Source organism: Haemaphysalis longicornis, unplaced genomic scaffold (genome assembly GCF_048455015.1).
Source record: "Haemaphysalis longicornis isolate Haplotype H1 unplaced genomic scaffold, Haemaphysalis longicornis Haplotype H1 scaffold_9, whole genome shotgun sequence".
Taxonomy (NCBI): Eukaryota; Metazoa; Arthropoda; class Arachnida; order Ixodida; family Ixodidae; genus Haemaphysalis; species Haemaphysalis longicornis.
The window spans coordinates 115,344,186-115,367,310 of NW_027526460.1; the positions used below are offsets into that span (position 1 = coordinate 115,344,186).

The window sequence follows — 23,125 nt, forward strand, 5'->3', positions numbered from 1 at the left end:
CACCATCTCTTCCTAAAGCAAGTTGAGAGAAGGCCGAATATATTTCTCACATCAAAACTCGTAAAATGTCTGCCAAATGCTTCGCTCAAAGTGCTTCCAATCGATCGTCAAAAATTCGAAGAGCTAAATGGCAAACGAAGAACAAACCGAAGCGACGATTTCGCGAGCACTAAGTAAACGCATTTACAGATGATCTAAATGCTATCCGAGTCGGGGTTTATGAACTCAACGCATACAATTGTACTCATACTTGATGATAGATGTGTGAATTGTCCTGTCTAGAAACGTTCTTTTTCGCGATTTTCAAGTAACCGCTTTGACGTAATGAAAGCCCAGTTTCACGCACGCGCCGTTTCTCCAAAGGTCTTTTCAGAGCTTTTCGTCGAAAGGTCACTGGGGAAATGCATTAGTTTTTTGGCAGGATGCTATCGGTCCCACTAAAAAAATTCGCTTTAAATATAAGCTGGTTCTATTGGCGTTTTGGCGCGCGTTCACAGTTTCATGTAACCGAACTTATTCCGTACCTCTCTCTACAACGCACCTTATAGCAGATGTGTGTCTTTTGTGGCCAGAACCCCCATATAACTTAGTTTTAATACCTCCATGGAATAGAACCTATGCTAACAGATGTTGTAGTAGGTTCTGCATGCTCCTATGAACACCAGAGGGTTTACTTCCCCGGTATTTTTTGTTGAGAGCACGGCATGCCTGGAGCGTTTTCTTCATATAGCGAAGAGAAGAGCAGTGTTGGGTTAAAGGGACCCTGCAACACTCTTTGAGCAGTGCAAGTTAACCTGCGCGACGTTTAGATTACACTGTCAGGAATACCTGAGCCAAATATTACACGTGCACGTGAAGCGGTGAGCGCGCAAATCGATGTGAAAGACGCGGAAAAACCAACCGCTCTCTCTTCAGTTGTCCTCATTATGCAACCCCTGGCATGGCCTAAGGGACGTCACATAGGCCATGCCAGGGGACGGCCATGGCTGCCTGATCGGCTGTCACTGGTCAACTTCGTGGCTAGATTCTCCCATTGCGTTGCGCTGCTGAGCACGAGGTCGCGGGTTCGATTCCCGGCTGCGGCGGCCGCTTTTCTGATGGAGGCGAAAAGCAAAAACGCCCGTGTGTACGAGATTTCGGCGCACGTTAAAGATCCCCAGGTGGTCAAAATTGATCCGGAGCCCTCCACTACGGCGCGCCTCATCGCCTGCGTTGCGTCGGCGCGTTAAACCCTACAATCAATCAATCGATTCTCCCATTTCCGTTGTCGTCATCGCTGTGTACGAACCTCTTCTATGCCTGAACCTGTAGGCACAGTTTTGCCGTTTCTTTTGTGTTTTGAGTGCGCGCGGAGTTTGAGCGATGAGCTCAATACTTCTCTTTCAACGGGACCACTCGACTACAAACGTTTATTGCTTCAAAAACGCCCTACCAGCCCGAGCGCGCACTTGCGAGCAGGCACCCATGCCTGCTTTTTTGTGGCACCAGACCGGAAATAGGCCCCTCCGCGTTGCGGAGAAAAGGAGAAAACTACCCGGCATGTGATATATCGAAGGCCGCCGAAGAGAACGCCGCGAGCCGCCCCCCTCTTCAGGAGAGAGGGCGCAGCTTTCGTCGCGTTGTCCGCGGTCGAGTTGAGAGGGAACGATTATGCGCGATTTCTCATCGCGCGTAGTTTCGTTAATTCTGAACGGAATTTCATAATTCTTGCGGGAGGATATTTCTGAGACAATACTTTATCCCAAAATACATTACTAGTAGTCGATGGCAACTGTTGCTGCAACACTTCCGATAAGCGCTTTCACTCTGTCCTTCGGGTCTCGAAATATAGCGAAAACTATATTTATCGCCAGCATGGAGCAGCCCTGCGTGATTTGCTCGTCGCACCAGATACGCCTTCCACTTCTGCTTTGTATTTGTGGCTTTTTTTAGCTACTTTCCAAAAGCGTTGATTGCTGCAACTGAAAAAAGAAAAAAACTGGCCAACAGCCGCTACATGGCCTTAATAACGTAATTCGAGCCGTCGAAGAACGTCAAGACCGGGAAAGACAGGAAAATCTTTTGTGCTAATTTACAAGTTACATGATTGGCATAGAGCAGTAATTTTTGGATGAGGTACTTCGCGACCCCCTAATCTAAGTCCTGGATGCGTTGGGTGACTACGTTCTGCAAGTGTTCGAGATCTCGAAAACAAATGTTGAAAAAAGTGTTGCAGCGTCGCTTTAAAGTTAGCAAAATTCAATGCACATACCCCCGACCTACACGCCTGCTGGCATGTAAGCCTTGGCCGAAGATTTGTTTTATTATATATCCAAATAAAACTTTCAAAAGCAGGTGTTAATTCCCGTGAGGAGTAAGAAAGCTCGGACAAAAGGCCTCCTTGTATTGCGGGCTCGGTTTTGAAACACTTTTAGCGTGTAATACCCTACATGGATGCGAAAACCATTCTTCAGTTTTATTTCTGTAGCGTTTTACTACATGCTATTATACATTTCTCTAGGCTGCTTTTGTGTTCTGTCGAAGCTTTTCTAGGCTTCCTACTAAAGCCGCATGGAAGTATTTTTCCAGCTACTATTCATGGAACAAGAGCAGCAATTGTTCACAAATCTCCGGCCTTGCGCACTTTAAAGGAGCCATGAAGAGAAAATGCAAGTATGCTTCATTAAAGAGTCATTCTTGTCCCGATAACAACGATAGAATTTTATAGTAAGCTTTAAAATATTAAAGTTGCGCTGAAACCAACGTTAAGGTGTTCAGATTTGTGACGTTAGCATTATTTCGGCCTGGATGGAGCGTTTTGGATTGGGTTTTACGATTTATGCATTGACCATTTATGCTTTCTAAAAAATGCAGTTTATCGTGAAAGCTAGAGTAGCTGCAACGATTTTTAATCACTGCGGGGAAGGAAAGCCGAAGCCATTTACGCTTTTGTGGCTTAAGATGCGGGAGTGAAAGGTTGTTGCGTGTTGGTCGGTTCGAGCAAGAAAGTGACAGTGTGAGTGTTTCTTAGTGCTTATTCTCTAGCCTCGTGGGCCGACTAAACAATTCTTAGTATAACACACATACGCAAAGAGAGAGACAGAGACGGAGAGAGAGAAAGACAGAGAGAGAGGGGGGATACCTTGATTTTTATCAGGATTGAGTAAGATTTAACAGAAGTTTGGGAGCACAAGATATATGGATAAGGTAGACTCCATGGGTGGAACATGGAGTCCAGGTACGCAGCATCACCTCGTACTGATCTTGACGTGACAAGCCGGCCAGGACAGCCTCGTATGTGTCAATGTCAGGTTTTGTTTTGGCAGTTACGTTTACATTTTCTGCTCTCGCTCCTCAAGCTCCGCTTCCCCTATTTTATACACCCATTATTTCTCTTTAAATCTCTCCTTTTCCTCTTCCCGTGTGTACGGTAGCCAATCAGACTCTTCCCTCGTTAACCTCCATGCCTTTCATGCACTGTCTCATCTTTACTTGCTAATATGCAATGTTTGAGCGTATCCTTCAATATGACCCGGTTGCGTTAACATGCGAGTGCTTCCCCGTATTTAGTGCAGTCTAAGGTTGATGTAACGCGTTTCCTACTTCACATGTTCGCTCGTGTAGACTTGTGGATATTTGGTGTCTGTGTCCTGCGAAAGCTTGGCGATTCTTCCGCATTGAGATCCTCGCGTGGCACGGCAAAGGATGGTGTTCCTAAATGAAGGATGACGAGGCGTTCTCAATATTTTTTCGCGGAGGGAAGTGGGCCAGGCGTTGTCAAAAGGGAGCACGGTATGCGAGTTTTCGTGGATCTTCGTCGGTTGCGTCGTTTCCTCCCAGGCCCTATCGTTCGGCTGTTAACGTGGTGTGATCGTTTATCATTGTAGATTTAGGAACCCTCATCAAGCGTTCCCGTACTATGCCTGCAGCCAAGAGACTAATGGTTTCTTGAGCGTGTGTAACCGTGTTTAGGCTCTTTTTGATTTTTCCGCGATGCGGATACTACCAAGAGGATTTCCGCTTTTCTGTTCCTGTGTGTAGGAAAGTAATGAACTCATAGCGATTGCCACGGCAGTCCACTACGACAATTGCTGCATTCGGCCATTCGAACGTCCCTGCGTCGGCGTATGCTGTGTTTTTATAGTTTTTAAGCTTTTCTCGACGGAATTTTATGCTACTTGTGTAGGTTTTGGTCTGTATTTTTCGGTAGTGGGAGGGCGTTTATGGTTAGCCTCTGGATCGGTGACATATCAATCATGGCATCAAGACGTGTCCTCTCTGCAGGTGCGGCATATATTCTAAGCGATCACTGTTACATCTGTTTTCCTAGAGGCCCCTTTGAGCTAAAAAAGTGGCTTCTCTGTTGTAAAAACATCAGTTATCATTAGACACAATTTAAGACCCGTGCTGTAATCATGACAAGTGATAGACAGGACAGGTCTATATGCTGTTGCGACAACGCTTCTTATTTGAGTGTCTTAAGTGCGGGTCAGTCTCTAGACGGCAGGCTGAGCGATATCCTGCTTGTGATCAGCGCCTACATGAGTCTCATGTTGTCGTCTCATGTCATCACCGATGTAGTCACGGTACTAAAACGCGAGGATACTGGTTTACACCTTCCGCTAGAACGTCGTTGTCGTCGTTTCATGTTATCGTCGATGTAATGACGGAACTAAAACACCGGGAGAATCATTTACGTCTCGCGCTAGGACGTTAGGCGTACTGAAAGAACCGACCGGGACAATCGTTTTACAACTCCTCGCGCTAGAACGCTTCGTGCTTCAAAGACACTAGACTTTTACAGCCAAGCTGTATACTTCCATAACTGGGACGTTTTCTAGCGCAGAAAAGATGGGAACATAGATTATACCCTAACCCCCAGTGGTTTTATCCCCGTAGGACAAAATGCCAAGGTGCCAAGAATACATTTATACACTGCATGCGTTGCCCCTCCACAAGTTTCACCTCAGTGAAGATGGCCCGGGATTTTTTTATTCCTGCTCTTTCCTATCGAGGCGTTTTGCAATTGGGGCAAAATGTTCAAATATTTCCTGCAGTTTGGTGGTTGTGGTATCGGCTGCGCCGTTTCTGTGGTGGGACCTGCCGATGATTCGTTCGCGACTGTTTTACAAAATAACGGGCTGACCATTTTTTAAGGTGACAGAGTGGGGATCTGGACGATTTGGTATGGTGTCATTCTGAAAAACAGCGCGAAAAAAGACGTGGACGAAGAGGCGGACTGGATGAGCGATGACTCACAACTAGTTTATTCATAGATGCGTACAGATATGAGGTTTGCAACAGAAAAAGCGTTCGACAGAGTTCAATTTGAATTCTTTGTTTCCTCTCTTTCTGTTTTACTGTTGCAAACGTGTATAATACTTACGCATTCCATGAATAAAGTAGTTGTGAGTCAGCGCTCGTCGTGTCCGCCCCTTCGTCCGCGAATCTTTCCGCGCTGTTTTTCAGAATGACCCTATTTTTAGGTGTTGTAAATTTGCAAATTGGCACCGTTCATCGTTTGCCAGGCGGAGCTTGCGGCGGTGAGACTGCAGCGAAAAATTCGAAAACAATTCCCAAATTCTTGCAATTACAAGCCATACAGTTTTTATTAGGACACATCATATTTTCTCTCTGGTTTTAATCTAGATTTTCCGGGGTTTTAGAGAGCCAGGCGTTAATCTGTTGCACTGTCTGCATGCGACAAGATTTTTGCTAGCGCCGTCATAATTATCGTTTGGAGATGCGCTCTACTGGTGGCGTATATGAGAGAGTTTTAGAATAACGTACGCAGCCGTACGCAAAACGTTAGCGAGCGCAATTTTTGGGTCGTTCGCACTGCGCATGCGCCGTACGTTAAGCTGCTTTTGCGTTTAGTGGACGGAAGAATAGCGGACGCTATTTCAGCCAAATAGCGTGCGTGCGTGAGTCCGCTTGCGTTTCCAACATGGCGGCAAATAGCGCGCCAACCATCCCCGGTTCCGCTCTTCTGTGGACAGTAATTTGCTTTCGATGGACCAATTTATTTGCTCCTGTGGTGTTATATACGTCGAGTGGTTAGCATGTCGCCCTCGCGCAGCTCTGTATCGTCGTAACATCGCTGGCTGTCCGAATGAAGCTTGCAGCCGAGCCAGCGACCGAAGCTGTGTGTGTGTGTGTGTGTGTGTGTGTGTGTGTGTGTGTGTGTGTGTGTGTGTGTGTGTGTGTGTGTGTGTGTGTGTGTGTGTGTGTGTGTGTGTGTGTGTGTGTGTGTGTGTGTGTGTGTGTGTGTGTGTGTGTGTGTGTGTGTGTGTGTGTGTGTGTGTGTGTGTGTGTGTGTGTGTGTGTGTGTGCGCGCGCGCGTGTGCGTGTGCGTGTGCGTGTGCGTGTGCGTGCGTGCGTGCGTGCGTGCGTGCGCGCGCGCGCGACGTTGTGCTTCTGTGCGTGGATAGTGCTTCCCATGCACTGGATTATCTTTTTAGAGCGACGTACGACTCAACCTCGCATCGGGCATGTGCTGCGTGTGTGCTTAAAAGCCTTCTCGGCTTGCGCGCCACAGTTAAGTGACTTGCTGTTCGTCCCCGCAAAACGTGCGAGAAGTGAGTGCCGAATTCGTAACGGGCAGGAGGAGGCAACCGATCGCCGGTCAATCGCGGTTCGGACTTGCAACGCATGTTGTGACGTTGTGTTCCTTCGAAGCGTTATCTGGATTGTTTTGAAGTTGAATAAAATGTATGCGTCAAACCCGGGTATTCGGTTCACGGCGTTCCCTGCGATTGCGCGAAAGCAGTACCACGGGGCTTCAACGCTTTCTTTATGGGACGTACTCAGGTAAGAGAATATTCATGTCGCGTTATGGCCGCGTTGCATTCAATACTAAAGGGAAAGCGTTTGTTTACAATTGTTGGGATAGTCGCAAAATATTGAAGCACTCCAGCATTCCGGAGGGCCGTGGCAGATCAGCGGCGATTCATTTCGCAAAACATTCGACAGATGGCGCCGTAAGCATTAGCGTGTCGCTACGCAAAGCTGATGAGACGCTCTACTAAAACTCCTCTCACGGTGTATACGCAGGGCTAGGCAAAAATTTAGCGTTTACCGTACGCAAACCCAAAAAACGCTGTACACAAACTCTTTATTAAGGGCACGGATGGTGACCACGCCTCCCGAGAAGGCGTCCACCCAAGGTACGTAGGACGAAGTTCAACACGCAGTCTCAAAGCCTGCTTGAAGCGCGCATGTTTTCTCTCGTCCCGGCTGTGCTATCATTGTTCTGCTTTCCGCTATCTAGTTGTCACTGGTTTGTAATCCCGATTCGGGCAAGTCATAGTATCTGGATGCCTCCGGTTTAGCTTGCTGTTAGCATCGATGACGCACTTCCGAGGACGTTTGATGAACACGGCTGATAGCGGTAGTCTAGAACGGTCGAAAAAACCGAGAAATCAGCCTGATACAGCTATAGCGTCAATAGAGGTATAAAGGAAACACAAGCGGAAGTGGCGATTCCCCAGCCAATGTGCAGGGATGCCTCTATGACATCACAGAATCTCGTATGTGCGATTAGCGGCCGCAGCCGTAAACCACTGGCAAGGAACGACTGGGTGAATGTAGTGGGGCCTAAAGTTTCGTTTTGTCAAATTACGCCAATTTTAACGTGTAGTTGAAACACTGATAACAATGTTTTTGATACTTTGTCATAACACGGTACTTCAGCCTAGCTTCCGTCACTGCGGCGGTAAATTAAGATTTTTTCAATAAATCTATCATTCCTTTTCGTTTTTTTCCTTTGGTTGATTGATTGATTCTATCAATGAATCTTTAAAAAAGTGTATTTCGCGGCTGGAATGAAGCGAGTGAGTTACAAAAGGATTGAATTTCAAATTGAACGCAGGTTTATTTTTTTTAATGAATCCTTTACCTTTTTCGCAATTGAACGAAAGAAGTGCGGGTCTTTATACTCGCCTTGTGCATTTCGTGAACACGGCGGGGCTGTAACAGCGTTCCGAGGGGAACTTGTTGTCAGCGCACCTGGTCTCGCAGTTCCGTTTGGACGTGAACCTGTTGAAGCTGTGGTTGCACACTAGCTTTGTGTCCGGCGACGTCGGAACGCAGGAATTGTTGGACTGGTGGAAGTAGAACTCCCGTCGGATGCCGGGGCAGTAGGTGTACGTCACCTCCGGACACTTCCGACTTGGCTGCAGTAGAAAAGCGTATGGGCGCAATCACTGATTGAGTGCGCGGGGAGTTTAGAGACTCTCGTTGGCTTTTTTGGCATTCATATATACCGAGGCCTGCGGCTTTCCTCAATTGTTTTTTGCTTTGAACACCACCGTACCTGACAAGACCACTTTCGATAGGACCTGGGAGGACCCTGCAACTTTGAGAGCAGTTTGCTTGAAAGGGTAGCCTAGCAGCTGTGGACCGCCCTACCACCAAAGACAAATGTGAAACAATCTCTGCTAAATGAACGCCACCGGCCATAACGACTTTACGAGAGGCTTTTCGGGTTAGGAACCTTTTGTAGTACCCGCTTTGGATTACATCCATCCTGGCCTGTTCATTCGCATAGCACGTGTCGTTGTAGTGTTCCCCTAACAAACAACGGCAGTGGCAACTCGCCTGCGACTTCACAACTTGCCTGGCACTTGCCCGCACTCCTCATGGTCGGTGAGTGCGAATTTCGAAATCGTTGTTGCGGAATTATCGAGCAGATCTTCCTGTGTTCTGTGCGCCTTTATGTTGTATTGGGGACGACGTGGCCCATTAACTGTGTTCTCCTTCGCACACCTAGATTTAACCAGATTTACTGGTTCAGGGTTCTGTGCCTGTTTCGCTTTCCTGGTGAACTGGTTTCAAGGTTAACGACCACCGGAATTGGCCCAATTTTATTTCTTTGCAACTAAACTAGCTTCTTTATTATAGGGGCTTACATGGGAAATATGGCCTGGTCCAGAGCAATACATTATCTTTAGCAGTCGTCGATTGTGTGTGCCATGGACACCGGAATTTAGACACAGGTAACTAATGCTTTTCACATTGTTGAGAAGAGCAGGAGTTTCTAACCGCGGAAGCATTGCGGCTTAAGCAATCACATTTTCTCGACGCCGCCTTTCTCAATTACCGGCAGTCTAAGTTTCTCGATGGTCCCATTGGGCAAGGTAGGTAACATACAGTCTGGAAATCATGTATCATCTTCAAATGAATAACAGCGTGCCCCTCGTGCTAGAACTGGAAACAGTACCCACATTCGCATATCCACCGTCCAGCTGTTTTCCACCCACAGTATCCCGATCCTTTTATCTCCACATTGATATAGAACAGCATTACTTTCAACCGTAATAGAATTGAGCAAAAACTAAGCACGGCCATCATTTCTTTACGCTCCCTGAATACTGCATCACACGCCATGTCTCGCGATTCGCCCTATGCACAGATGGCGGCCGCATTCTCGAATTGGCACGGTCCTTATTAAACATTCTATGTTAGTGGCTACTGGACCGTCCTGGTCGTGAATCTCGCTACAGCGATTTTCGCTTACCTCATCGCTGTATGTATGGGAGGCCGGGACTCGCATCAGAACTCCGCTGTTCTGGGCTGGCACTTCTGAGCGTGCTTTCTTTACGCTCCTCCATGCAACTTCATGGTTCCCTGAGTAGCGACCCTTGTCAGCGTCTGCAAGAGTCTTGGATGTCGGCGATGGTTCCTTCTTCGCGAATGGCGGGAGAGTAAAAGCAAAGGGCAGCTTGACCGGCCTTAATTCGTTTATTCTGGGCGCTAACATATCAGTGAGGGCGTTAGCACGCACAAAGATCACCACGAAGGACACCACCAGGAACGCGGTGAGCAGCGCCATCAGAGCGAAGATGCACGTCGGGGACTTAAGGGGTGGCTCCGACGAGAACTCCGTCTGGTAGGAATCGTCAAAGGTGGAAGGAAGGAGGGTCTCGAAGTCAACACCCGGGCGAACACGAGGCCTTGCGGGTTTGCGTCGGGAATTTCCGCCGTCGGGGCAGACACTGCGGTGGTCACCACACTCTCGCGAGCTGTCACTTAGAGACTCAATCCTGTAGCGCCAGAAGGCAACCAGTTCGCCCGTTGATTCTGAGAAAGACGTCCTCGAAAAAGAAGGCTTAGAATGGGCTCTCTTTAGGATATCTCGCTTCGGAGAGCAGTCCATTACTTGCAGATGCTCGAACAAACAAGGCGCCGCAGCAGAAATGCAGAAGGCCTTCGTCTTCTATTTTTCTGGGTAGCCAGCTCCACTTTTGTGCTTGTGGTACCGCCGGTAAGCGTGATGTATGGCCACTGATGGGGATTGATTCCGAAAATAATTGCAAGGATTAAGTGTAAATAGAAAAGGAAGGAATTAAAATACAACATCGGACACTTATCAGTGGACAATCATGGTTAATTGGTCATCATTTGCCGTCGACTACACTTCAGAACACTGATCCTAAAACCATTTTGTTAAGACGTCATATGAGCTTGCATGAAAGCATGGATCACTTCAGGGGAAACAATAACCGCCGCCTTCCCACCCTGCAACCCTCCAAGATATACGCGTTCCTCACAACTAGGCCCACTACTACAAGACAGAAGATCTTTCATGGTCATGGTGCGTGACCCCAACGCAATATTTACTGACGCCGCACTCGATGTATTTCGCCTGGCCCGGCACTGAGTGAAACCGTCGACCAAAAATTCCATTGGCACCTCCGCTTTGCATGCAACCTCTACACAGACAAAACTATTGGAAATCTGCACGATTATGAACCCCACCCTTCAGCCCATCTCATGCGCTTTTTTATTTGAAGCACCAAGAAACATAGATAACATCAATGAAGATTTCCCAGTTTAGCTCACCCGCCAGGTTGCCCAACAGAGAGAAATGAGAGACGTTGACGCTTGGGTCACCTGAACGCCTGGGCACGTCAGGATCGCTGGGGGAGGTAACGATGTGGTCCATGGTCTTGCCACGTCACAGTGTCACAGTCAATAGTTTTACACAGTCACTCCCAGGCTTTCCTACACGAATCCTGCCTTCTCGATGATCCCGCCTATGGGGTCTTTTAGACTGGCCACGGCTTCCATATGACGCCAGCATGACCTTACCCCTTGTGTCTTCATCGCAATAGACACAAACGTGTCACCCCTCCTAACAACTTTAGGGATATACCCCTGCGCCATCCCCAAGAATTGTTTATCAGCAACGCACACAACCAGGCCAGTACCGCCGACGTAATCCGCAAATGGTAGCGCTGACACCTCCTCCGCCCGATTTTGAATCCATTGTCCCACCGTATGTGGGGCCATGTTGCTGTCTCTTATTCTGGGCTATCCCTATTTTGGTTCTCATCGACACCGCCGAAGTATGTTCCGCCTTCTAACTTCGAAGCTGTGCATATGGCGTAAGCCCGTATTAGAAAATTGTCATCGCGTAGTCACATCATCCACTTTCTGTCTTGATAGTGCCTGGTCCGCTAATCCAGTGTGTGCCTAATTACAGGTTCTTGCTCCGATTTCCTCCACATGTAAATGAATGCCTCATGTTCCAAAAAAAAGGTCAATCAATCTAAAGGAACCTCACTTCAAGTGAGCTAGAGTGAATTCAGAAAAACAAATATGCCGCACCAGTGCCACATGAATGCATGTAAATATTCATTTTTTCGGATCCAACTAACGATTGGAACTTACTTTCTAAGAAAATAAATGCGTTTGAGCAATTTGATTGTGCAAACTGCTGTTTGGGTCTATTAAAGTATATTTGCTCAGCACAAATTTCCTGGTGATATTGTTTACCTTTATCGTGATATTTCTATTAAAACACATTAAGAACCCGCGTCAATGTTGTTTCCCGGTACACAATTTCTAACGTCAGAAAATGTAAGGGGGGGTGTATGTGATAGCGATGCCTATCTGGATATTTCTAGCATTTGGAAAGTCACTAAACTACTCCCGCTGTGCCACGTGTTTTTATTTATTCTCGGCCCTTAAAACTACCGAAATAACGCAACCATTGCTTTTTAACTACGTTCTCAGAAAACAAGTTGCTCGGCGTGGCTAGAACACGAGCTTTAAGTGACCACTTTCGTGACCCTGACCACTTTCCGGCGAATAATTGAAAGGGACAAAGAAGTTAAATATTTCGGGGTACTCAATCTATGTTTGGTCGTGGAAGCCTATACTCGGTGACAACTTAAGAACGGCATCAGAAGTTGCCGCTGTGCCTTATCACCGTAGCCGGATGTTTCTCCGCGCGGCGCAAGTAGGGCATTACTGGGAATATTTTGAACATGGCGTGAGCCGTTCCCGTTATTTTTTGGGCTTAATATGCTTATAAACGACTCCAGTCACGAGAAACAAACTGCGTGAGACAAGGCAGACGATATCACGCATTCATAGCAAACCCCTTTCAAAACGCGCGCGCACTGAAGTCACGGGTCCGGCGCTTTGGCGGAGTGATACACTACATGAGGTGGTACCGTTCGTGAGTTGTAACCGAGTATAGTAAAGTATTTGTACGGCACGAGAACCCAGGACTAGGTCTCTATGAGATACACTTCTTTAGCTTGATTCCTACCTCACAAAACAACTCAAAACAATCCACTTGGCTTGCGGCCAACAGTCCGAAAAAGTCGAGATGGGCAAATGCTGCCGCCGAGATAAACAAGGGTAGCCGGCTGGCAGAAAGAGCTTTTCTTGCCCCCTTCCCCACATTTCCTCATAAGACAGGCATGTGCGCAGTTGTGTCTTCTCCCCGGTTTTTGTGCTGCCAGCCCTTATTCATATTACGGAATGTTTCGAGGGCCGAGTAAACATACACGGATGGAGGCAGCAGTGCGAGTCAGCATAACTCGAAACTTTTTCCCTTTCATGACTTCAATTTGCTCATTGGTTTTGTCGCAGTTATATGGAGTGTCCAGATAGTGGGCGGCTGCTTCTGAGCAGAAGGATGACGGTAAAAAAAAACTTCACAAAAAGGTGAAAAAGCAGGGAAACCGGCGATTCCCGACCAGTTTTAATTTCCAGTTGGCTGCAGTCATAAGCTTACAGCGCATCAGTGGGAAAAGTAGAAGCTGCGGCCTCGACCCTAATGATCCCGACCTTCCGCTGCACTAACCCCCTTTTCTTTTCTTCCTTTCTTCCCAAACAAAACATACACCCGGTTTTCTATGTATACTCATGTTACTTTCTACGGTCTGCGCGTGGCGACAACTTGTCGCAAAAACTGCCGTGGTCAAAATGCCTTTATACGGGCCCGGGCCATTGGACGGCACTGGCTGGAACACGCTGATTTCGGCGCTGCCTAATGACTATTGTACACATTCACCACAAATGACAATGAGGGTTCCACGAAATGATGTCGTTACACAAAGACTTTCATCGTATTTTCTCGACCTTTCCACCCGTTTCCATCCGCCTGAATCGAAGGCTATGTGATATCGGGAGAAAGAATTCAACAACTAGTAAGTGGATGGCGCAGTACTTCCGTTTGTGAAAGTGGAGGCTGTTAGTTGAGGCTGCTTGGCGTTCTTTTTTTTTTTTTTTTTGCTTTTTGCAGGAAAGAGTGAAAAGAGAGAATGTGCTAAACAGATTTTGTTACTTCCTGCAAACTTGACAAATGCTTCGGCGGATATATCTCATAGAATGCAAATGGGTTACAAAAATGTTCATTGCGAACTGATTCTCTTAACGCGACACAAAGGAAAATCATTTGGGTGGCTGTAGTTCCCCCGAGGGCTGTGGCTGCAATGCGTTTTAAGGTGAAAGCGAAAAAGCGTCATTCTGCAAAGCAAAAGAGCGCCGTTCTTGTGGTTGATGTAGTTGTGCGGTCGAGAAAATGGCCGCCGGGGAAAAGAGTACACAAAAGAGTGCATAAAATATTCCTCGTAGCACTTAACTCTGCTTACGTGCTTTGAAGACGAAGGGCTGGCGGTACTTATTGACAACTGTGCTTGATCATCGCATTTGCTTTGCTTCGATTTCTTTGTCCTTTGGCGCAAATTATTGCAACCGGCCTTTTTTGTTGTTGTTGTTACACTGTGCATCCCTCTTGTTCTTCGCTTTCGTTTCTTCGCCTTACGGCGCGAATTACGTCTGCAAGCAGACCGGCACAATGGCTTCTCTACAGAATAGTAGGGGCTCTGCGCGGCTGGTGTGCACCTGTTCTACTCACGGGCCATCAGGTTCAGGTGCCACACGGCGCGCACTACTCTACAGCTTTTGCGTTTCAAATGAGGTTTTGGGAATTTTATGAAGCGTCCACATGACCATTAAAAGCTCCCGCTTCGAGGAGAATCCCCCGAACATGTCACTGCCATGAGAGAGAGAGAGAGAGAGAGAGAGAGAGAGAGAGAGAGAGAGAGAGAGAGAGAGAGAGAGAGAGAGAGAGAGAGAGAGAGAGAGAAAATATTTTTGTGTATCGTGCAGAGGCTGACGTGTGGGCCTCGCCCGTGGAAGGCATCCCTAGTCCAGGATGCCTTGACATCGGCTGGCCGTCCATGCTCGGGTCACCAGTTTGAGCTGGATATCCGGGTCCGGGCTGGCCAGAGAAGCCCTCCACTGCTCGAAGGTGGGGTTGGGAAGCGGCACCAAGTCTGGAGTACGTTGTTACTCCCATATGATGTGGTAGAAGGTGCCAGGCTGGGGACAGTAAGAGCAGAGGGAAGGTTGTTAGGTGGGTTGGGAGGTTCTTCCTTTTTTGATGCTGCCATAAAAAAAAAGGAACAATAACGACACCAAATTTTGTTGCATCGTCGCCCACGTGCAGAGAACATTGGGTAGAACAGCAGGGTGAGAGAGGAGGCTGCCTTACTATCGGTTACCGTTGTTTTATCTACGGGTGGGCTGGAAAGGAAACAATATTTTATAACACTTTTAAAGCGCAAATATTGAGATATTCAAGTATTAACTTACACTTATAAAAATTACAAAAATTGAATGTGGAGAAATCCGCAAAATGAAGAAACTATACTGAGTACTTAAGAAAACATTTCGTATTTCTAAACGACGCCAAAGAACTACAGAACACAACTGCACAAAAGGCGTTATTTCCGCCTTTTCTTTCAGGAAGGAATTCATAGCCCGTCTCCTCAAAAGGAATGCTGTGGTTCTAGCTGCATTGACAAAGTAGCCTTTAATTGGACAGTGGCGATAACGACAAATACAAAGGGATTGCAATTTCTGACGAACATTAATGCAGAGCTTTGCTGTAATACGGCCTTGTAGGGTGGACTGACAAAAGGGTTAACAGCGCTGTGTGGTGCCGCCCTTCTATCGTGCCGTCAAACACGCAGAATAGTTTGTGTGTGCAGCAGACAAACTAACTCAAAGCTCAATTCTGCTATCACAAAATGTCCTTTTTTGTTTAATGCAGATAAACTGCTCTTGTCAATGGCCCCACTTCAGGCCACCAATACAAGGTAGTTCTCATTACTAGAGACCTTTATCAGCAGTAGAAACTCCATAACTTGGAACGGTTATCAACAACTGCTTTTGAGATTATGGCCTTTGCGGAGGATTATCACCGTGACCGAGACTGCACTCACACGCGCATCTAATTTGGCGGCAACTTAATTTTTGTAAGTTTTCTTGGTGCTGTTCTTAATTGAATATAATAGTGAATCAGCAAACCTGTCGGAGCTGAGTGCGTTCTTTTTTTGTTCGATTATTATAGAACCGTGGAGCCGTTTCCTAATCTTCTTACTATCGCATTTGTGATCGCCCAACACTTTTTTCAATTTCAACACTTTAGCTCTGGGCCTAAAATATTTGATTTAAAAATTTATAGGCTTCGCTGTCACGTTCAAAAGCGATACACGTTTGCCGCATCGTTCTTACATCTTTAATCACTTTCCATAAATTATGTCATGCTTACATTTTTCTGCTGCTTGTGCCCTTAAACTCATCTAGCCCTAGAAGCTGGTGGCCGGAATTAACACCGAAAAAGCATTGCCTTTACTTTTTCGAAATGGATTACTGCGTTATTAAACGTAAGTCTGTTATGTCTCGGTGCCCAATGCCCACCTCAAATAGCGGGTTTGCGAACAACAGTTACTCGCAGTTCATGCTTACTTTTTTTGGATGCCTCAAATGGGATTTAAAGGCGAGTCTCTCAGAAGAAGATACTTTTGAACCAAACGTTCCGCTAACCCCTCCGCCATTCGCAAGCTGTTTTCGCTGAAAACCTCGCTTCGCCTCAAGAGTCCTCCTGATCCGCAATATTTTTCCGCCACGTGGCGCTATAAAAGCAAAGCCCAAGAATTCTCCTTGGATACACCGGAGCAATTTTCCCGGCTCCGCATCTGCAGCCACGGCGAGTGCCACCAATGGCTTGTATAGACACAAAAGAGTACGACATCACATTGTCGCCTCTTTCCTTTCCGACAATTAACAGTAATATTCCATCTCACTGTAGTCATGCTTTTGTTTTGACCTCATGACTGAGTAGATCATACACCTCCTAATAGTGTAGGTTGGAAACCTAGTTTCATATAGAAGGTGTTTCCGGCATGTACGGCTTAAGGTAGCCTGATGAAGGAACGGAGGCTAAGACGCAAATAACCCGTGGCTCGCTCCATTCTTATTGACCCCTTCTTCTCTCCACCGCCACCCCTTACCCGGCCTTTTCGTTCCACCCAAGTGGCTCTTCAGCGGATCGATTGAGTTATACGGCCACACTCATCACCAGTCCTGTCGGCGTGTGCTTGCGCGAGATGTAGCCCACCCGGGCAGCGGCCGGAACCAATCCTGCCTCGAAGAAGTATGAGAGCCTTTCGGCTCCGCCCGTCTGTGTCCACACGTGCAAATCAAGACTCGTTTAAACTAAGACGCACTTTCGTCTCATGGCTAAAGCAATTAATCCCGACTCAAAGCGTCCCGACGTCTGAGACGGCGCCGTTCAGTTACTTGAAGCCAGGTCACTATGATCGCTGGGCGATTACTTCGTCCGTTCCGTCTAAAAGGTTGATGATGTTTAACTGTGATGATGCCCAACTATTCGAGCGTAGCGAGGTAGAGCAAATATTTGAACGTGGAAAGGGAAAGTGGCGGTACTCCTTCTCAGATGGCCGACACCTATTGTCTTTTCAAACAGCGCGCGCCTTTGGAAGTGGAGAACACCGTTCACCGTGTAAGATACCGCGTTTCTAAAAATTCTAAAAAGAACGCTCCTTAAGACGCGTCGTAACAACTGGAAAACGTTTGCAACAGAACAGCGACACGTTTTATTGGTACTGTTGTACGTTACCTACAAGATGCAGTTCTCGGGGCTGTTCCTTAAGGCGAAAAAAAAGGAAGGGTTGTGGGACGGCGAATTGTGCTTTCGTTTGACGTTTCTGGCAAACTATTGAGTAAACAAACAACTCAAGAAATCGCACGTTTCAAGAGCTCTCTTTCTAAACAAACAGTCGTGAGTATTGATCATAAATAATACAGCGTTTCTCCCCGACGTACCCGCCTGAACAGTAGCGAAGGCAGCTCCTCCGCAGCCCTCGAACTCGCCTATTGTAAAATCATGTGCACTCCAAAAAGCTTGAGTGTTTGTAGTGAACAAAAGAAAACAATCACCGATTGTAGACTTTACAAACGCCTTCCGGAGAATCCTGGGACCAAAACGCATTTGTTGAAGGTCATTACACACACGACCTAAAACATTTGTTGCTCGTGCGCCAGCAGGAAATTTGTTTGTTTTTATGTCTATTTCTGTGTGTGTGTGTGTGCGTGCAGGACCACCCTCACAGTGCAAATCATCTGAACTCATAATTGTACGTGGCAGCTGCCACTACAGTAAAAGCTCGTTAATTCGAACTTACAGTTAATTCGAACGGACGCCCTGGGCCCACCACAGCCCTGTATATATCAATGCGGGAAAACTCACAATAATTCAAACACGTCGGCATTCAGAACGGTTAATTCGAACTCTGATTCCCTGGTTTCCATCGTTCCTCGCAGAATACGGCTGCCCAGAAAGATTACAGTGTGTTGAAAATCCAAAGCAAACGAAATTTACTACAGATGCAAAACAACGGAACAAAAAATTGCCGTGGTTCAGCTTTGGTTAACCCTAGTTGACAGCTAAAGATTCACTTCCCTGGCCAGGCCCATTGTCGAGGTGTGGTTTCGCAGTGATATCGCGACATGTAAGCAATGAATGCACTGTTTTAGATGCAGATCATCTGATTCACTCGCCTTGTCCCTCCGGCGTCGTCGTCGTTGTCGTCGTCGTCGTCGGCGGCGTTGTCCACCCCTCCCCCATTCTCCTCGCCGTGCCAGCTGCGCTTTCCGCCGCTCACCCCCTCTCCTCTCCGATAGCGAACATTCTCTCGCGAGGGGCATTAATATGGATTGGATTGGATTGGCTTGGCTTGGATTGAATTGGATTGGATTTGGATTGGATTGAATTAAAGTGGATTGTGTTGGATTGTGTTGCGTCATAGCCGCGGGAGACGCGCTGGTGCCGGCGCATGTGCAGTACTCTCTCTTCCGCGTTTTCCTCTCCTTCGGGCACGCTGCGCATATAACCGGTGAGCCGTTCTCCGGCGAAGCAACATCCACGCTTGGCTCAAACACCTAGAGTCCACGCCGCTTTACAAGTACGCCAACGTCGTCATCGACTGGGACCGGCTTACGCAGTCCCCTCAACGTTATGCGTGCTATAAAACGCGGTCCCTTCGCCGCTCCGCCTATGCGTCGCATCTACACAGGGGTTCCCGTGAGGGGAGAAAAATAAAATTTTCAAGGTCAAATTGGTCAACCTGTGAACACTGCCCGAGGTAGCGTAGTGTAGCTCTCGTCACAAAAAGAAAAAAAAAGCTCGCGTGCTACGCCAGGGGAGTGAAACTTCCTATACCTTGCATGGGACGCGATATTCGCTCGCAGTGCCGGACAAACCCCTGGTGTTTGGGGGCGGTACTAAAAACAAGGCGGCGCGTTGCGGACATGCACTGGTAGACGCCATCTTAATGAGGACTGAAAAGCCGAGGGGGGGGGGGGGATTTAGCGCCAAATTCATTTGGGACGCACATTAAGGGTAAATTGAGCGAGTGCAATATATTCAGACGGCCGGCGCACGACCTTGTTCCTGTTGCGCAACCCGCCACATTATCAAAAGAGCGATTGTTTTGTCCTGATTAATGAAGTTTTGCGCGTCCACTTCTTATTGCACCACTTATTATAAGTATGACGTTGTTTTCTAGACAAGAATAGACAAGAATAGACGCAATAGACACAAGCCTCCTAATCCAAAATACATTTCTGCAGACAAAAGCAGCCATCCCACACCACAATCGATAAGCAATTCCTCATGCAGATATACTTTCACGCACTATGTATTCCTCAGGTATTTCTCGGGCCCTGCAGTAAACCGGTTATAAAAACCTCATTTAAGAACATCTAATAAATTACCAGCAAAGGTTAAGCCTGCATTGTCTAATTATTTATCGGCTTATAGCTGTAACTGCGTTTTCGTGAATATATCGTTTGAATATATTTGTGAATATATAAGCTGAAACTCGAAGCACGGAACTGAAGCGTATAAATTATAAGTGGCGGAAATATAGTTATGATTGTATTATAAACATATACAGTGATTGCTTAGTTTGTATATTTATAGCTACACAAGAATAGACACAAGAATACACAAGAATAGACACAATCTAGACAAGAATAAAGAGTACAGTTATTTTATTATTTATTGCCTAAATGTACCATTCATACAGTAAAAACACAACTTGGATATTTTGCGCTTTTAGTCGCAAACAAACGTGTATGGCACATGGCCACATGCTAATAACTAGGTGTCCAGCGAGTGCATATGTGTCCAGGGCCTTGTCTGTCCAAGGTCCGCGTAGTCTCTGCTGGTGAAATGGGCAGGACACAGTCGGTAGCTGCTGTACACCTGTCGAGGTGGCAAATGAGCCAGGTCCTGCCTTCTCGCATACTGGAGCCAAACGCGAGATCTGGAACATCAACAAGCACGTTTGCATATTTGGGTTAGAATGAATACTAGCTTTAATGCTGATTTCAGGCGCACATAGTTTTGAGTGAAAACTGGCATCTGTATTCGAAATAAACGTGATCTGATATATTTCAAATCTTTCTTTCTTAAATTGATTTTGACTACAAAGACGACTTGTGACAACACCAATCGTAAAGGCAAATTCTAAATTAAAATCAGCCTTTATTATTAAGAGACGTGGATACACTTTCAATTTGTGCGATCATAATGTTCGGTGGCAACAACCCACCTTTCCTCCTAATCCAAAATACATTTCTGCAGACAAAAGCAGCCATCCCACACCACAATCGCTAAGCAATTACTCATGCATATATACTTTCGCGCACTATGTATTCCTCAGGTATTTCTCGGGCCCTGCAGTGAACCGGTTATAAAAACCTCATTTAAGAACCTCTAATAACAGCAAAGGTTAAGCCTGCATTGTCTAATTATTTATCGGCTTATAGCTGTAACTGCGTTTTCGTGAATATATCGTTTGAATATATTTGTGAATATATAAGCTGAAACTCGAAGCACGGAACTGAAGCGTAAAGTATAAATTATAAGTGGCGGAATTATAGTTATGATTGTATTATAAACATATACAGTAATTGCTTAGTTTGTATATTTATTGCTACAAATTCATTCTGCTATATTCCGTTGATTCACGTGAAGAGGAAATGCAGAACACACAATTGAAATGCAATAAAATAATTTATGTAGTCACTACTTAGTTAACATAGTGCTAACAACACGATATGAACCTATGGACCCACCCTTCGAGCCATAAGTTTAGGGAAATGCCTTCATGGAGCTGTACACATAAATAGGCTGATAATAACGATAACAATAGTACTGATAATAATTATAATATTCACAATGATATTAATATTATAATAACAACAACAACGCAGGCAATCGAAAGCTAATAAAAAGAGTGCGGATAGGCTTGCACTGTTCCATAAGTTATTGTATATGTTGCCTCATATACATTTTCCTGCATACCGTGCATTAACTTGCGCTAAAATACAAAACACATGATCGAAACGCATTAAACCAATAACGCACGTATAAACAAGCGTGTGTAGCTAATGTAGACATTGCAATAATTACCAGATGCTCTGCCGCGCATTTCTTGCATAATTCAAGAGTCACAGAAGACAATCGGAATGTAAAAAACAAATTGTGCACGTGTAGGTCACTTAAATTATAAAGCTACTGCTGCAACCGCATCCTGCTATCTCGTGCAAGCGTAGAAAAGCAAAACGAGCAGCATGCAGATAGTACCTTTCGTCCACCGGGATCCAAAAGAATGTTATGCGGCCTGGCGTGAAGAATTTTGACACCACTCAGTACAGCACTATCTGTGATGACGGTGCGAATCCATTCATGCGTCTGTTTCGATGAAACGAACTTTACGGTGGTAAAAACGGCCCTCCGAACACCGTGGATCGTAGCATACCTGTGGGCGCAAGAAAAAACGCCCCTTTTCAGCGGGGCGAAGTAAAAAGGCGCGGTTCCCGTTTTCCACTCAGGGTGGCGCTCGTATTTTCGCAATCTCGAACTGCAACTTTGTAGTTCGCTTGCATATTAAAAACTCCGTAATTAGTAAGTGACCTGGTAATAAATACAAAATGCAACAACAACGTTCATTTATGCTTGGATGTAGTACAGCCCCCAAACGTTAGGATCGCTGCAGTCACGGGACAGAAAAATGGCGGAGTTTCATCCCCCTGGCTACGCCGCTGCATTTTATTTCGCTTCCGCAGCGCGAGCATCAACCTCCAGCTGCTTCCCTGCATAACGCCTCGTCCCTCACCATTATCGAAGGTAGATCAAGTGCAGAAAACCTTGCTCAAACGCAACCGCTAAATCTGCAACGTTGCTGGTGTACACATGACACGTTGCTTGCGCCTATCACACACAGACCACCGCCAACATCTCAATCTTTTCTAACGAAACCCGAGAAAATCCATTTGCATAAGTAAGTGCGCGAAGTTTCGAGTGAGGAAATGAATTTTCTTCCCTATTCAATACAGTGCTCTGAGTAAGTGCAATTACGATGGTCAGCGTACGCTAGCCCTTAAAATTGGAATTAATGGAAGTTTGCCATCAATCACCTTGCACCCGCTGGGACCGCTCGAAAACGCATGGGTTTCATACTTGGCGGAAATACCGAACACCGATGTCCATTGGGAGGATTGCAATCCGGCTAGCCCTGATGAGAGGATTTTCCGCGCAGGCTCGCGAAACCATGCGTCATTTAGCCACATAAAAGAACAGGTTTTTACTGGAAAGCGAATCTTCAAGGCCGTCCGCCGCCAACGCTTATCCTCGCGCACTTCCAGCATATCCTGTATCCAACAACGGTCCCTTCGTAGCTGCGTTAAGCCTTCAGTGTCGCGGGATATACTTGGTAAACACTGAACGCTGGTTGATAGATTCAAACCTCTGTTTACAGTTGATATCTACTTCGGCAAGGCTGCATAAAATGTACTATTATGTGAACGAACGCACCCGTAGAGATTTAAGATGCCTTAAGCAGTGACCCAAGCTCAATCACAGAGTTTGCCGAAAGCGAACGAGACAAGGACAACCGCTGGCTCACTTCTGCCACCGGTCTTTGTAGCTAACGTTTCGCTCGGAAGTCTTATAATTAGCACAAGGTGACCCGAATTGACGTCTCCCGCAACTGCGGGGCAAAAGTGACTCGAAAAGCGTTGCGTGGTTTAGACACAGGCCAGCCTACACTCCAGCCTTAGGTACTGATAGTTGTCTCGCAAAAATGACAAGGCACCTGTTCACGCGGCATTCCGGTGACCTTACAGGGACACTGAAACGATTTGTAAACATTGCAGAATAATTAGCCCAAATTGTAATATGGAGTCCCTAAGCCATGTTTCGATCACTCTAGCTGCAAATAGGCGCCTTTATTTAGCATAAACCCAATTCGAAAGTGATGTCTTTCTCTCTGCATCCTGCTTGCCGATTTTGTATGATGTTTTGCATGGCGCTCACTCGAGATGGCGGGGCTTGACTACGCTCCTGCGCGGATCGCCTACCGTACGACAGAGTCAGTCGGCCGAACGCTGACGGGTCGTCGCAATTTGTTCGCTCGGTTGAAACTAAGCCACGACACCATTTGTGCTTGAAAGAATATGCCTTTAGTTT

The 23,125-nt window shown here is 46.5% G+C and overlaps 2 protein-coding genes across 3 annotated transcripts in view; one reads left to right on the forward strand and one right to left on the reverse strand.

The window, feature by feature from the left end:
* Positions 1–23,125, forward strand: part of LOC144151590 (uncharacterized) — a 351,916-nt gene that overhangs the window by 120,912 nt on the left and 207,879 nt on the right. The window lies entirely within an intron of this gene.
* LOC144152399 (uncharacterized) overlaps positions 7,911–23,125 on the reverse strand; it is a 41,890-nt gene continuing 26,675 nt past the window's right edge. The window contains exons 3-5 of the mRNA XM_077683667.1: positions 10,822–10,927; positions 9,764–10,059; positions 7,911–8,153 (exon numbers count right to left, since the gene is read on the reverse strand). Of these exons, the coding sequence (XP_077539793.1) occupies positions 7,911–8,153; positions 9,764–10,059; positions 10,822–10,927 (645 nt within the window). The remainder of the gene's footprint in view (positions 8,154–9,763; positions 10,060–10,821; positions 10,928–23,125) is intronic.